This window comes from Vanessa atalanta, chromosome 29, assembly GCF_905147765.1.
Source record: "Vanessa atalanta chromosome 29, ilVanAtal1.2, whole genome shotgun sequence".
NCBI lineage: Eukaryota > Metazoa > Arthropoda > Insecta > Lepidoptera > Nymphalidae > Vanessa > Vanessa atalanta.
Genome location: NC_061899.1, coordinates 5,623,003 through 5,641,229, shown reverse-complemented (window position 1 = coordinate 5,641,229; position 18,227 = coordinate 5,623,003). Strand labels below are relative to the sequence as shown.

General features: G+C 34.6%; 1 protein-coding gene across 2 annotated transcripts in view; it reads left to right on the top strand.

Moving 5' to 3' along the window:
* LOC125075094 (putative fatty acyl-CoA reductase CG5065) overlaps nt 1-18,227 on the top strand; it is a 53,893-nt gene that overhangs the window by 21,865 nt on the left and 13,801 nt on the right. For both annotated transcript variants that reach the window (XM_047686703.1, XM_047686702.1), the window contains exon 2: nt 17,658-17,763. In XM_047686703.1, the coding sequence (XP_047542659.1) occupies nt 17,665-17,763 (99 nt within the window). In that variant the 5' untranslated portion in view covers nt 17,658-17,664. The remainder of the gene's footprint in view (nt 1-17,657; nt 17,764-18,227) is intronic.

Below are 18,227 nucleotides of genomic sequence, written 5' to 3'. Positions count from 1 at the left end.
TTTAAGTTTTACTGGAAAATCTTAAGATTAACCGAAGTTCGAGCTTTTACAGTAACATATATATGACACAAATAAAAATTAAAAATAATTACTGTACTTATCATGACCGCGTGGGATCGTAGCAAGAATGCTAGCAGCAAGTCCCCATTGAATAGCCAGTCTGATCCTCTGGGCGAATGAACCAACCCTCCTGATCAGTAGAGGCAAGATGGGATGTTATAATTTTAATGAAGGCACTATTTCTCCAAGGTCCAAGTGTTTCAACAGCAAATGGGAAAAAGAACATAATTTAAGATAAAATATGAAAATTTGGGTCGTTTATTCGCTTCAGCGTTTTCTGCGGCTCAAGCTCTTAGCACTTTTTCCCTCATAAGAGATACCCCATCTTACATCTTTACTTGGGGTGGGATTGTGTAAGACTCTCTGGGTAGGTGCCACACATTTATCACATTAATAATATCAGTATTTATTTTTTTTAAATATATTTTTATAATAAAAAAAAAAAAACAAAAATATATATATATATATATATATATATATATATATCAGTATTGTTGTGGTCTACAAGGGAAATAACATCCTCCAAGTTCCCAAGGTCGGTGACGCATTGGTGATATGAGAATATATCAATATATCTTACGATACCAAGTAGTCGTTCGCAGTTTGCCAGTCCACCAACAAATACCAAAAATATCCCCCAACCAACATTGGTGCAGCCTGGAACAAACTCCAAAAGCGCCCGTCTTTCTCCAAAAGTCCAAACATAACTGCATACAATACAAAGACACAATTTTGAATTCATATTTATTTACTTAATACAACGATGTTATTATAAATCTGGCACGTTCGTTGCGTAACGATGCTGATACAGCGATTGGAAGGTCGACAGTGTACCGTTTCAAGACGTTGATTGACAAATAAATCGTTTGATTCAATAATATCATACGTTAGATATTCTTTAGTCCATTTCAAACGGAGAAGTAAAGGATAATAATAAATAAATAAATATTGGACAACATCACATACATTACTCTGATCCCAATGTAAGTAGCTAAAGCACTTGTGTTATGGAGAATCAGAAGTAACGACGGTACCACAAACACCCAGACCCGAGACAACGTAGAAAACTAATGAGCTTTTTCTACATCGACTCGGCCGGGAATCGAACCCGGGACCTCGGAATGGCGTACCCATGAAAACCGGTGTACACACTACTCGACCACGGCGGTCGTCAATAATATAACGTTTGCTAATAGCTTTATTATATCGTGCACTACAAACAGTTCTTGATTAATATATTTATACATACATTCATTAGCAGCCTGTAAATTTCCCACTCCTGGACTAATCAGTCTCCCTTTGAGGAGAAGGCATATTCCACCACGCAGTGGATACACATGTGGCAGAATTTCGTTGAAATTAGACACATGCAGGTTCACGATGTTTTCCTTCACCGCCGAGCACGAGATGAATTATAAACACAAATTAAGCACATGAAAATTCAGTGGTGCCTGCCTGGGTTTGAACCAGAAATCATCGTTTAAGATGCATGTGTTCTAACCACTGGGCCTAATAACTATAATACACCACAATTAATAATTCTACTGTTTTACTTAGACATCTGAGTATGTTGCCGGTTCTTCTCTGTAGAATCTACATTACAGTGGTAGCTGTCCTCAGTATTGTTCTGTTAAATGGCGAAATCATGTTCGAATGAAGTATATTTTGATTTTGATTTTATCTCGAATGTTCGGAAAGAGTAAATACAGAGTTTTAACGGTGATAGATTCACGTTTAAAGTATATTTTGATTATTACTATATGACGAAGTTACGTCATCTTGGAGAAATATTTGCCTCTCATTGGCAATGAAATCTTAAGCCTTATTTCCCAATTTTTGTCAGCCTAGTGGCCCAAGCAGTTACAATGCTCAAGATTAATAAAAAAATATATATCGATCGCGTCCGCTCAAAATTACTTTTAATTGCATTTTGAAAATAGTTAAAAATGCTTTTATGACACTTTTTTTTAACTAGGATAGAATAATTATATGGAAGTCATTTTTGGAAAATACTCGATTGAAACACGATACAGGATGGAAAAATCTCCAAAATTTATCGTCAAAGTCTTTAATTTGTTTTAGAATAATAATATTTCATTGAAATATTATATTGCTCATTACTTATTAAACCAAGTGTTTTAGGAATCAGTTTTAGGTGCTTATTAATAAACTTAAAATAAATACGTATAAAATGCGCTCAAATTAAGCTATAACAGAGGTCTCATATGCTGGAAAATAGGCTATTTGACAATGCGAAAAATAAAGTGTCAATTATTGTAATCAGTATATATTATGAGTTTAAAAATGGTTATTTATTAACGAAAGTTGAAAATAACAATAAATTTATTCAAAAATCCATAAATAAAAATGCATTTTTTTAAACGTTTGCCACGTGACACAAAACGCTCCTGATTGGTCGGGCTTATGATGACGTCGCTTGCTTGTTAACCTCGTTTGCCTACTGTATGTGGATTATACGTGCCACAGATTACAATACAGGCAAGTGGCGTTACCGACCCCATTGTAGCGCCATATTGTCGAAGTAGCGTTTTCGCGCGCTATTTAAAAATGGAATTTCTAATTTGATATTTTTCAGCAAATATGTACTAGAATTTAAAAAAAAGCAACTTTAACTGGGTTCCTTAACCTCTACTAAATAATATAAAATGGATTTTAAAAACCAGTCAAATAGCCTATTGTCAACGACGGACCTCGCCATAATAGAGAATCCGCCCTTGACTAAAATACATATAAATTTGAACAGTTACTATTTGTGTATGGTCTAATATCAGTAGCTAAGTTATATCACACTATTGCCCACCTAAACAGTAACGTTAAACGCGAAAACGCTAAGTAAAGTGCTAATCATTTTATACTTAGATTACTTATATTTTAGAATTAATATCGTCATTGCAGAATATTTTAATTGTTAACAAAAAAAAAATATTTTAAATAGTTATTATTGAATTGATAAAATATACCAATACTACGAAACAGTGGTATCTTTAAATGATAATTGGAGCATACTTAAGCGTTTTTAAGCGAAGGGTTGAGCAAATATTGAAGACTCTCTGAACATAAGCAACAGATGGAGCGTGCGGAAGATTATAGTTGAGCAACAAAAAGGAATACTTGGTATTGAAATAAAACTAGTTTTTAACGGATTTAATCGCCTATATTAATTATTTTAACATCTTATGATGAATGGGATGTTAAAATAATTAATATACGCGATTAAATCCGTTAAAAACTAGTTTTATTTCAATGTGTAATAATCGCGAAAATCTAAGACAACATTATACTTGGTATTATTTGTTGGTAGGACTGCGCAAGTCTGTTTGGGTAGGTACTCTACCGATAAACAGCAATAGGTACTTAGATAGTTGTGTTCCGGTTTGAAGAGTGAGTCACAGTATTACCATCCCATGTCCCTTGTGGACATAACAGTTTAGATCCCAAGGATGGTGGAGGTGATGTAAGGAATGTTTCATTTCTTAGAGTTCTGATCACATACCATCCGGTGGCTCATTAACCCGTAGACCTATTTATACAATAAAAAAAAAATACATAGCCCCGGAAATGCAAAACGACTCGTCTCTTCGTAAAAGTCACTTTTGTCGACCTTTACTTTGAGGCCAAATAGTTTTGAGTGATTCACACAATACGGTTGGGTTTTTCTTAAAGATAAAAATTAGTTATATTATCTTGACTTGTAGTTTTACTTCCTTGTATAGAAATGGAATTATCCTCTTAATATGACAGTCGACAGTATTAGACAAAGGCAGACGGATGTGTGTAAACAAACAATATGAATTAAAATTATAAGCGAAATAAACGACGAATACTTGTTACTAAATCATTCAAGAGCGGCTGAACGGATCTGAATGAACTTTGGCACAGAGATAGATTATAATATAAAGCTAATTAACATATAGCTTGTTATCTAATAATGTATGTTTCCTATTGGATAGCATGAATTGTTTGTTTTTACTCGATAAAGTCCGAAACTATTGAACTGACTTTATTAATTCTTTAACCATCAGAGGTAAGTCGCGGGCGGCAACTATGAATAAAAAAAATTGTCGTATTTAATTTTTAAGGAATTAATATTAACCTGATTGCGAATTCAATATGCGTCATTTGCTTAAGTATATAATTCATTAGACACGCTTAAGAATTGCGTGACATTAATGCGTAAATTGAAAAAAAATCGCGAGTTAGATTTGTTGAAAAAACATCCATAAATAAGCAACACACAGAAATCATGAAGTTAGTATTTGTTGACATTCAGACAGAATGTTTAAAGGTCCTGTATTTAGTGTCCAGGAGGGAAATATTCTTAAATTTAATTTAGTTAAAACAATAGTTTAACAAACCAAAAATAGCTAATATATAACTTCGAATATTTATCTTGACATTAATAAACCACCAGATCACTGTAGACACACATGATACCCACTGAAGTAAACTGCTCAATTAAACTTACAAATCCAAATAAAACACATCACACACTTTTTACAAATTACAAGTCCTTAATGACCGCGTCCTAAAAGAAAAAAAAAGTGCGGATTAATTCAGATTAGCGCGCTTTGGTGTTTGTTTTTATTAGCTAGCTTTTGTTAGATTCAGAGATCTTGGATTAAAATTCTAGATTAGATCAATAAAAGTCAGTTGGTTTGTCTAAAAATTCACAGTAACAGAACTAATATAATTGGCAGAGGTATGCTTCGGAAAGCACGTAGAGCCGTTAATCCCACGACAGAACTCCTTGCGATCGAGTTGCATTGGGTGAGATTCGAGGGTGACGATATAGAGAGTTCACCTGACTATGCGTACAGAATTGTCCTTTATAATTTCTGTGATGTAAATGGTTAGTCTTTAAGATGGCCGCCACAATAAAGTCAGTCTTTTATAGGACAAACATACGATCGATACAATATTTATATACAACATTAACGCTCTCACTTCTCGGATATATAAAGTATAATATGTCTTGCGACGAATACACGATCGATATGTTATCTGTTATTTATTTTTGCGTGACTCTGTCATATTATACATTGTATAAGACACCACACACAGTAGTGTGTACACCGGTTTTCATGGGTACGCCACTCCATTTTTTAGCATTAGCAGCCTGTTAATTTTCCCACCGCTGGGCTAAAGGCCCCCTCTCTCTTTGAGAAGAAGGTTTGGAGTATATTCCACCACGCTGCTCCAATGCGGGTTGGCGGAATACACATGTGGCAGAATTTTGTTGAAATGCAGGTTTCCTCACGATGTTTTCCTTCACCGCCTAGCACGAGATGAATTATAAACACAAATTAAGCACATGAAAATTCAGTGGTGCCTGCCTGGTTTTGAACCCGAAATCATCGGTTAAGATTCACGCGTTTTAACCACTGGGCCATCTCGGCTTATGTGGCCACTCCGAGGTCCCGGATTCCCGGCCCAGTCGATGTAAAAAAAGTTCATTAGTTTTCTATGTTGTCTCGGCTCTGGGTGTTTGTGGTACCGTCGTTACTTCTGATTTTCCATAACACAAGTGCTTTAGCTACTCACATTGGGATCAGAGTAATGTATGTGATATTATCCAATATTTATTATTATTATTATACGTCGCAGGTTTTCCTTAACTTAAACCTGATGATGATGAACGTCCAAAAATCCTTTCGAACCCTTAACAAACAGCACTGAATTTTCATAATATAGATGAAACGTTTTTGTAATCAAACTCCTAGAACAACTATAATTATATAAGATGAAGTGACCGTGTTTTGCGTTTATGTCTACTATTTGGTTAGAGATGACACTCGAGGATGCATATTATTATTCTTAGTAATGTTCATTACAAAATATATAATTTCAATATTAAGAACCGTCAGAACTTGGTCAAGGAGATACATACAGATACAGACGGACACTCCGTGCATACATAATGATAAGGATTTGATTCCCTTAACGATATCATCGAATACCATTTTAATTTCAACTCGATTACGACGCAAATAATAAAGGTAATGCGTTTATGCAATCTGTACTAAAAATGAGAAGGTTTAATCGAATGTCTAACTGGAAATACTAAACCTATGTAGATAAAACTTGTATCAGAAGATGCAGCGCCTTTCGGAGAAGGTTTTGGTATACCTATATGTCATTTAAGTAATTGCCGCTTTTTTAGACCAAGTGACGTAATTTTCTTGTTCTTGTAACAATCAATCAATCAAAATATACTTTATTTAAGTAGGCTTTTACAGGCACTTTTGAATCGTCATTTAACAAACTATTTAAAGTAAATCTACCACCGGCTCGGAATGTAGATCTTACCGAGAAGAATCGGCAAGAAACTCAGTAGTTACTCTTTTTCAACATCTAAAAATACAGTCATGTTAGTTAAATACAATTATATATGTATGTTATGTCTAACATGTATGAATCCCCATTTCCCTTGGTCGCGCCATAGTTTGAGAACGATTTTATCGATATCATTATTTTTTTCATGTTTTATTGTACTTAATGAAGGTTGTCATGGAAACAAAAATTAAGATAAATGCGTCGAAAATTGGATATTTTCAGAAAATCGATAATCGAAATGCCACTCGTTACGAGATTTCCGAAATTATAGAATTAAAATCTTGCATGGTTACTCCTTTCGCGACGTAGACCTTGAGAAAGGGAAATGGGAGGGGGTTAACTTTGTATAAATTTACCCCTTCGACGTCACTGCTGGAAGCTAGTAACATAGTTATATTCAACTTGATAATATGATACAAAATATATCATGTATATGTGTGTGTGATTGCGTGTGATTTATGTGCGTGTGTCCTAAATACATTTGCGTGTGTTCTTATGTACATTATATAAGTATCCTATTTAATATCCTTCTGATACTGTGTCAGATCTAATTCAATGAACATCTGCGAGCATTTTAGTTTAATTTTATATATAACTTATATCTGATAAGATTTTTACTTAGTTAATTAATTTAAGCCTCATTCATTATATACAAGAAAATCAACAACTCCAGAAACCCAAACGTATTCAAAACTCTAATAAAAGGAATCTTCCTGAATCCCCAGAGAACACCAACGGTTCCCTTAGAAAAATAATACCCAAAAACCTCCTAAAAAACAGAATGGAAATATCCAGCAATACATCTGATAAGATACATACATATAAATGTATGCATGTTAGATATCGGGTACTGTAGATCATTTAATTTTAAATATATTATTTGGCTGATTATCAGAATCTCCTTAAGCGACGAGTATTCAAAATTTAGGTACCACGAATAAACACTCCCTTTGCGAGACGCTTCGGTACATTTAAAGAGTACTCCATTTACAATAAAGTAACCAGTGTATGCAATATCAAAAAATTTAATATTCGCGAAGCAAAACAAAAACTATTTGACTGGTTAAATTCCATGACATACGACGAGGTTGAACTTTTTTTGGCACCTCTAAACTAGCTTCTAAACTAGTAGTACATTCAAGCTCCATTCTCAATAAATGACACTTACATATTATTATTCTATATAAGCTCTCTTATCAATTATACTAATTATTGTTTATTTATATTTATTTTACTTAGTGCTTTTTTTTTTGTAATTCTTTATGGGATCGTATATCGTCCGAGCTCTCGTTTAAACATTTGAAATTGTAACCGGTTGGTACCCGCAAGACAGGCTTGCCTAGTGCGGGACCACTGGATGTTTTGTGACTATGTTAACTTTTCATGTCAATAAATTTATTTTTATTTTATTATTATTATTTCATTGTAATGTTATGTCATATATTATGTTTATATCCGCCTTGTACACCTCTACCTTAATGTTGCCTGGTAGAGATCGCTGTTTTAGCGATAAGGCCGCCTCTTGTGCATCTTTCTTAAACGTGACTAAATTATGTGTTTACTGGTGTACAATAAAGAGTATTTTGATTTGATATGATTCGATCTTTGCCTTTTTTATGCCAATGATGGTGCAAAGTTACCAGGCACACAAATTGGTGCTCCTGGAAATATAAACCTTACATCGCTAATGCGCCACCAACCTTTGGAACTCAGATATAATGCTCACTAGCTTACTAATCCCTCAAACCAGAACATAGCAATACAAAGCATTGTTGTTTGGCCGTAGAATATTTAATGAGCTGGTACCAACTACCCAAGCGGTTCAGTCAGTTAAATACCACTATAATAAAACTTATATAATCTTCAGATGGTATAAAACAAAGTCACCCGCCTTTATCTCCGAGCCTAAATCCTAGTGTTTTTTTTTTCAAAAAGTACTATTTTAATGAATGATTTATTGATTAAGTTAGTGTTAATAAACTTTTTAAATTTATTAACCGAACTGTTGGCAACATCACAGTTGTTTAGGAGATGTATCATCTGCAAACAGTACAATGTCGCAAGTCTTAACAAAATAAATCTTTTACATAAATTAAAAACTTCAGTGGTCCTAAACTTGAACCCTGCGGTACACATATTTGTACCAGAGCGTCTCTTGATTTTGAATCGGTACAAACCTTAAAATTTGATTACTCACAAAAATCTCCAATAGCTTTTTGTACCCTCTCCCCCGCGCATCATAAATGTGCTCAATAAAGGATATACGCGCATCAGTCTCAGAGCGACCTTTACTTAACAGGCGAAACCGAGGACGACAATTCCTTGAATATAAACCTTTCAGTGTTTAGATATTCTAACGAGCTTTTCTGATTTCGCAAAAAAAATATATTCTAGGATATTAGATAAGGGAAAAGGGGCCTATTTGCTTCGAACAGACTGCAAAATTCTACACATCAAGTTCTTATTAAAGTGTTTTCGACAGAGAAGCCCAATAATATTTCTGGTCCAATTTGGTTTAAACCAAAGCCTAAATCTGCGCCTTTGTACAATAGATTCTATAAACTGAAGATTTAACTACGAATGGATAGAGCAGGTACAAATTTAATTCCATATAGTTTAACTTTTACCCCAAGCGGTTTAGCTACTAGCGAGCGTCATCTATTTCGGGATTAGTCGTCGACGTTCGACCGTGACTTTGCAAATGTTTGCCAAGACGTTATATGCATATATCTATATTTGTTTTGACATATCCTTAACATTGGAGCGTCACACTTGACATATAATGATACTGTAAGCACTAATATTTGACTTTTAAATTCGGTTCGCGATCAAAACAAATACACATTCACGATATTACAAGTACTATGCAAATAGTGCGATAATTGTCAGGTATTCAAGGTTTTGAATAATTTGAGCTTAAGATGTTATAGTTATACCGTTAGCGGTTAACGGATGAGCTGAAAAAACCCGATCGTAACCTAAGACTGTGGTTGCAAATGTATTAGCCTATTATTGACGAAGGATTAAAGATTAACAAACCCAAAAGTAGAGCATGATAATACCACACTGCTGAGCTAAGTCTTTTTGAGGAGAAGGCTTGAAGCTTATTGCTCCAATGTGTGTGGATACACTTGTGGCAGAATCTCATTGAAGTTACACACATTCAGATCCTCGAGATGTCTTCCTTCACCGCCGGATACGAGATTAAATATATATACAAATTAAGCTCATGATAATTCAGTAGTGTTTTAACCCGCAATCATCGCCTAAGACGTTCTAACCAACAGACCATCTCGGTTCTAATTGATATATTCCAGGCGTTTTCCTAATAGCTCAGCTGTGTATGTGTTACTGTAAAAGCTCGAACAACGGTAAATCTTAAGATTTTCCTGTAAAACTTGAGATTTACCGATTATGTAAGGTAAATGTCCATAAAACTTTAGGATTTGAACTTTTACCATCATTCACTCGGTAAATCTTATGATTTACATGTTAGGTTAGGTTAGGTCCGAAAAAGTCGTCCCTAAATATATAATAAATACTTACATTTACCAACTAAATAAATCTTAGGTTTTAGTGGGAAATCTTAAGGTTTACCTTAGTTCGAGTTTTTACAGTAACATATGGACTACAAACAGTTCTTGATTAATATACCTTTAAAAGTTAAAGCCAGTGGCGCATTGGTGATATGAAGAACTGGTACTGGTCATTTACCTTAAGGTGGCCCATATGACATAAAACAATTTACAGAATCAGAGTATACTGCACAAAGGTGATCGTATCATTTATAGGTTTAAGTCGGTAAACGTCATAAGTTTAATACTTTCGCGATAACGTTGCACCCGATAGTTACATCTACAAATGTTGCTCATTCAAGGATCTAGGAGTCTGGAGCTTTGTGCTCATTAATTTCACAAACATTTGTCATTATCGTAAAACTGACGGACTCATAAACTGCTTCAATGTTCAAGACTACTTTGTAATAAATATTTTAGCCGAGTGTTCAAACTTTTTATACGAATTCAAATTGAAACCGATATTTTGGGTCGTTAACTTCATGACAGCTTAATATCACATCCTTATAATCATAAGTGTGTTTGTATATTGAAGAGGATCATTCAATTTTCTGGACAAAAAACGTAAATGTAACAAAAATTGTTCTTACTATATAAAAAAGTTGAAGCACTGGTTTTTTATTACTGCTTCTAATCGCTCTCAATTTATTTGAAGAGGAATAAAGATGAGCAAACTTTAGATTTGCATATTAAATGAGATTTCCTGACCCTGGGGCAACAAGGTCCTTAGGCTACAAAGGAAGGCACTTAATTACGTTCAAAATTTTTTTTTTTTTAGATGTACAAAATCATACAATTTTTTTTTTTTTCATCTCTCTTGAGAGGGATGTGACCATCACACAGTAAGTGTAGTTATAAAAATAAAACATTCAGCGCCATCTAACATTAATACATTGTAACCAATACGACGTTCGTCTATGTAGCTTAAAAAAAAAAACAATAATTTCAATGTCCGTAGACCATTGTTTGCGTGACAGAATCAACATTTGTATGACGAGTTCTCAACTAACAGACATTAAAGGAAACGGTACAAGTGCGACAACGAATATCTTTATTGGGTTCTGTATAAAAAAATTATAATAGAAACAATCGCATCGTAAATAAAATAACTTTATTTGATACGAAGGTTTATTGTTGCGAAACAGGCATTTTAATTTAAATTAATTAGTATATTTATATTATGTAATGTATGGCAACAATAAATACCGAATAACTCATGAGAGTTGTTCTCGGCTGAATCCACCATAAAAACCAGCGGTATACATTGTTTTTTTTTAATACGTTATGAGTTATTTTGTTAGCACTTACGAGATAAATTATAAACACAAATGCACATGAAAATATAATTTTGCTTGGATAAAAATAATTTAATAATATTGTAATCCCATAGGATAAATTCCTATGATGATAAGATGTTCCTCCGACTGATAAACCATATGGTCAATCTCAAGATAGACCAACATATGACATTATACTGCACTCAGTATTCCCTCACTCTCATAATTTGATGGTACGGCAACTCCGTTACAACTGGAACGAGTTCAGGGACAAGACCAAGGTCTTAACATGCTTTTAGAGGCACGCTTCAAACTTCCAGACACCCAGCTGTTACTGAAAATTTTTGAACAGGAAAACTTTTTCTCACGATCTGCAGTTACTATATCTATCCACTAAACTAACGAGAAAGTTACAAATGAACTCTTAAATAATATTATAAATGCGAAAATATCTACGTTTCGTGGTTTGTTGCGCTGTCACGTGTTAACAACTTGTTAACATTGAAATTAAAAAAAAAATTACACTCATTGAATTATGATAAAGGACAGGGTACGTGTGTATGCGTAAGGGGCCATTCATTTATTACGTAAGACGATTTAGGGAGGGAGGGGGTTCGACCATGTCTTATGTTTTCTTCCAAGGGGATGGGAAGGAGTCTCGATAGTTCTTACGTAAAATCAAAAATATGCGCAAAGTTAAAATTATTTATAAGAGGATATTTCCATTACCATGGCAAAAAATAAAGATTATTAATTAACTTTGAAATTTCGAATAAAAATTTAAAAAAATTGATTCTTTGAAACATAAACATTAAAAGAAACCAAACGTGTATTTATTTTTTCCTTTGGATTCTTACGTAATAAATACGGGGGGGGTGGGGGTCGGCCTATTCTTATTTTTTCTTATACTAGGGGGGAGGGGTAAAAAACAAGCGAAAATAGTCTTACGTAATAAATTAATGGCCCCTAACTAGTAATCTTTAATGAAGACGTTTTATTCGAACACCAACGGAACCCTGACACATGTAAATATTTTGTATCACGTACGCGATGACCACTTCGCACGCAAACTTGAAATTAATAATTCTCTTTGTAATATTTTACGACTATCGGATATATTACGGCTTAACTGTTAACGTTACGTTACGATGTATTAGCACCTAGTGGGTAAATGACCGCATTGGTACCTACCCATTAGGGTACCATCAAACAGTAAAACTGGTTAAAATCTAGTCTATCAAAGTCATTAGATATAATATAACTATATACAACTTTAAGAATGCCTGAATTTCTACCAGTCAAACTTTATGTCAAACAGAAAACCATGAAGGCGGTTATTAATAATTGTGAATACATAACAATATACATACTTATATAATAATAAAAACCCTTTTTTTCCACGCATAAAACTACAGTTATTTAACTACGGTTTTTTTTTTAAAAAGTTTCTTGTAATTTTTGTGTTTGCATGGACCCCTCTCAGGTGAAGGCCTCCACATGCTTATATATACAACTATTAAAAAAACACACATATATATATACACATATAGTATCTACAAAATAAATATTATATAGTGCATAATAACAATATACATATAACCTTCCTCTTGAATCGCTCGTTTATTCATGAAAACCGCTTTAAAATCCGTTCCGTAAAATGTAATCGTACGGATGGCGGGAAGTGATTTTATTTTATTCCGTGTAGACCGTAGACACCGAGCATACAAGTCATCGCGCCGAGTCTGTTTCTGAACGCGTAAAACTCAAAAGCTGGAGCCGAGATGGCCCAGTGGTTAGAACGCGTGCAACTTAACCGATTATTTCGGGTTCAAACCCAGGCAGGCACCACTGAATTTTCATGTGCATAATTTGTGTTTATAATTCATCTCGTGCTCGGCGGTGAAGGATAACATCGTGAGTAAACCTGCATGTGTCTAATTTTGGAGCAGCGTGGTGGAATATGCTCCTAACCTACTCCTCAAAGAGAGAGGAGGCCTTTAGCCCAGCAGTGGCAAATTTATAGCCTACTAATGCTAATGCAAAAGCTATCGATCGAATTTTCAGACGATTTTCACCTATAGACGAAGCGATTCAGGAGGCACTTTTGGTGTATAATTAACTAAGATTTAGTGTAAATTGGCAGCAATATGACTATTAAGATGTTAGTGAGGATTATGGCAGCTGAAGGCTTTCAAATCAAAATATACTTTATTCAAGTAGGCTTTTACAAGCACTTTTGAATCGTCATTTAACAAACTATTTAAAGTAAAGCTACCACCGATTCGGAATGAAGATTCCATCGAGAAGAACCGGCAAGAAACTCAGTAGTTACTCTTTCCTGCCTGGAAGTCAACGAGCATTAACTCCACGCTTTTTTATCATCGACATAATCTTGTATCGAATAATACGCCATCTTTACAAATGTACTTTTTACAAATGACATGAATCTATGAAACGGCAAAGTTAAAAATATTTGCGGAATTTTATTATAGAAATGGATACTTTGCCCTAAGAATGATTTATTGACTACTATTATACTATTGATATGCGGAGTCTGAAACTTTAATAGCGTATGCCAAGTAAATCAATAGTTATGTATAGGTATATTACGATAAACACTTATTATCCTATTATTATATTAAACCATTATTGTGTAGATAAAAGAGTATTAACAGATATTCCGCCACGCAGTAATAATTAGTATTGTTGTGTTCCGGTTTCAAGGGTGAGTGAGCCAGTGTAACACAAGGGACATAACGTCTTAGTTCCCAAGGTTGGTGGCGCATTGGCGAAGTAAGGCATGGTTAATATTTGTAACAGCGCCAATGTTTATGAGCGGTGTTGACCTAAACTATGTAATACAGGCAGTTTCTAGACTCTATAATATAAGAAGAAGGCCGAAGATTGGTAGGTATTAGTCACACTCCTGTGTCTTATCCCAAGCGTTCAATTTGTGAGACCAAATGTATGTATATATTAACTTAAGATTACAAACATCGTCAGATTACAATCTATCGCGTCGGATTGTGAAAAATAATGCGTTAAATTGCAATCATATTTCACGGTTTACAATCTGACGAGATAGATTGTAATCTAACGATGTTTGTAAGCTTGAAGTCCAGTGAAGATCTGCTGATGTTTATTAAAAATATACATATAAATGCCAAAATATTTTAAAGTAGAATTTAAAAAAAGGCACGGGCAACTGGGATGTTGTTAAATTAAATTAAAACAAACACTCCTATGTCTCGTACAGCACGTACAGCCCTTGAACTGCACTCGTGCCTCATTGTTGACCGATCCGATTATAAGTGTCTTAGTGTTTGCGTTACATCTTCTGCGCACTTCGCTAGTCTTCGCGTGATCGAAGTCCGTTCGGATATCATAGACTTTTGCGCAGTGCAATACAGAAAACTGTATGAGTCCAAGATACATTTTTCGTTTAGCGATACAGCGTTAACTTTTAATTAAAAAACTGTATTAGGACAAAAGGAATTAGCTTTTTTTAAATATTTGTTAGTGTAATAAAAGTAGATATTTCAAAATATACCAACGTCTGTGATATATTCTTAAATTACAAGACGTTAAAATATTCAATTGTCAAAGCTGAAGTTAACGTATCCAAAACCATCAGTTTTATCCCAAACTTTGGTTAACTTTTGGGTAGGACATTAACCAATCCTTAATATAGCTGCCCACTGAACCACCACAGACGATATGCTCTGAGCCTAAGAAACATATAGAAGAAGGGCTATTATGTTCCCAATCGCGTGTCATATCTATATGGCTCCAATTTTCTCAATTGTAGTAGTTCACCTGGAGCTGAGATAATTGGAGATTTTTTTGGAAAATTATGATTTTTTTTTCTCGTGAGACACACGTGTCAAGAAGCATTAGTAGATATGATTGTTCTCACAGTTTCGCCGGTTTGGCAACGTCGCCCATATCCCCACCGGCGAACCTGAGGCCCTGGAATAACTGGAGTAGAGGTTTTTTTTAATTATCAAATCAATTTGAACATTTTCATTCTTGTCCGTTAGGTTTGTCAATAATATGCTCTTTGTATCAGTAACTCTTTAAATATTTATATTATTACAATTTGACTATGACAAGATATCTAAATATATATCACACTATATATAAAATATCGAAATGTTGTCAGGGCTCCTCTCTTGTAGCGGATCCAGGGCAGTTTCCCCAGTTTCCTCTAAATCCGGTCATGCGCACCGGCAAAATATTCTCATCGAAAATTGATGACGTTCCGTACTGCCCGCGGCTTTTGGTTGATAACAGAACGTCCTAATGAACACAGTCTCATATTACTAAATATAAAGAATATTTATTTGCCTGACACTTTCCTAGCACGGTCAGGGTATGTGTAAACAGACACCGTTACGCCACACGTAGCTTATTATATTTAAGTAGTTGAAGACCAAATTACTAACCAGACGCTTTCCAAACAAACATTGCGAGAGCTTTAAAATTAGAACACACTTTTTCGGACCTTGTAAATTATTTATGTGATTTTTTTTAAGTACTAATTGTATCCGCAGCTTCGCTCTTGTTGAACCCAGTTTCTATAACAGTACATACATCAACGTAAACCCGGACAATATTTGTAAAATAAAAGCGTGGAGCTTATTAACTTGACCGGAAGGATTTTGTAATTAAATTATTATAAAATAGTAACTTCTGAGTTTATTGCCGGTTCTTTTCTTTATTGCGAACTTTGTGAAATTACGATTCAAAAGTGCTTTTAAAAGCCTACTTGAATAAAATAGCCTTTAAATTGTAAAAGGTTTATTAAAATCGGTTTAGTAGCTTCAGAATATATCGATTCAAGCATAAATATTTATTATCTGTGTATTAACTTAGTAAGTTTTGCTGACGGTGTTTAATAATAAAGAATGTCGAAGCTGACTCCACCAAGTGTACAAGTCGTGAATACATATTTGCAGAGATGTTAAACATAAGCCTTTATGGATATTTTTTCCATTTAAGAATTGTTAGTTGTACTTAACTAATGCACTACGAATGTAGTACGTTATTGTACGTTTACATAAGTCATAGCATTGTTTGATAGCATTAGCAGCCCGTAAATGTCCCACTGCTGGGATAAAGGCCTCCTCTCCCTTTGAGGAGAAGGTTTGGAGCATATTCCACCACGCTGCTCCAATGCGGGTTGGCGGAATACACATGTGGCAGAATTTCGTTGAAATTAGACACATGCAGGTTTCCTCACGATGTTTTCCTTCACCGCCGAGCACGAGATGAATTATAAACACAAATTAAGAACATGAAATTTCAGTGGTGCCTGCCTGGGTTTGAACCCGAAATCATCGGTTAAGATGAACGCGTTCTAGCCACTGGGCCATACAAGCATTACCGTCTTTACCATAGGACACGTGCCCAGGGCCCCCCACCCTGAGAGGGCCCCGTAGAACCAACAATTTATTTCACACGTTTGTTCTCACGTTGACTGCTATGTATATTGTCTAAATGATATATTTGTAAGAAATAACTAACATATTTATCAAAAAAAAGCTATAAAATAGCCATAAGATTGTACAACCAATCAGATTCCTACGAATATACGAAAATTACCGCATCGTTTATTTGAAACTATACTTAAGGCCGGACCCAAAACAAATTATTTGTACATAGTAGTATATATCTACCAAAAGGGCCCCAAATTCATGGGTGCCCAAGGGCCCCAGCATAGCTTGAGACGGCTCTGTATACAACCCGTCCCGACTTCGTTAGAGTACCTATATGTAGAATTTATTGCCAATATCAGGATTATTCATAATAAATGGGCGTATATTTAAACAATTCAGTATGTTTTTAAATTAACAAATCAATTAAACAAATTTACTAAAGTCATCAATATCGTTTCGTTAATATATTATATGAATCACTGAAACTACTACAAATGAATAAAGATGATGTCGGAAATTAGCTATAGACGCATTCGTGGTGCGCGGGAATTCTTGAATGTAACCGTCGATCCAAGATGGCCGCCCGTAACAATCGACGCGGCGCTTCACTAGAGCGCCGATACCATTGACAGCCATCCGACCAGTAAATAAACAAGATGGCGCATCATGCGCCGTCGAGTAAGATAAAACATATTTCTTGTTATTCAAACCAATGAGAGATTAACATGTTATGAATAATTAAAAATATATGTCAAATTAATATGATTTTTTTGTATTAGAGTTAAGAGTGTTATTATTATTTATTTATTTATTTAATTGGAGAACATACAGCCGTGATAAACAAAAATAACAAATACTTAGGACAAAATATAGACACTTAAAAAAATCCCACATCTATTTTTTAAATAATATCAATATATCACTTTTTATGTAGTACAATATTATGTTCACAGGTCTAAAATGGTCGCGCGACCAAAGTCGCCAGTCGGCGCGCTGTTGCCGCAGTTCTATGCAGGGAGGGACATCTTCATCACCGGCGCGACTGGCTTCATGGGCAAAGTGAGTCTATGAGAATATTTAAAACATTATGTAGAAAACCTTTCATAAGGATGCTAATCTATCACATGTCTACAATGCGGTTGTCAATTACTACAAAACCTTTCGAAATAACAATGGAGGCCTTAGCTTGAGACTTGCTTGACTTGCTTGCTTGAGACGTATAAACCTTCATTTCAAATCTCTAACTCATAACAGAACAGTTTAATATCGATTAAAAAATTCCACATACATCCATAATCTATCATTGCAAACAAAGATTTCTGCCAAAAATTGTTGCGCTGAGTTTCTTTCGCCGGTTCTTTTTCGATCTGAAGTGTTTCTTTCCGAATTTTTGGTAGAATTTTAACAATCAATATGAAAGTTAATACTTCTATATTGAATGAAGATATTTGTATTTCGAAACAGATATTGTTTTTTTTTTTTATGGCATAGGTTGGCGTACGAGCATATGGGCCACCTGATGG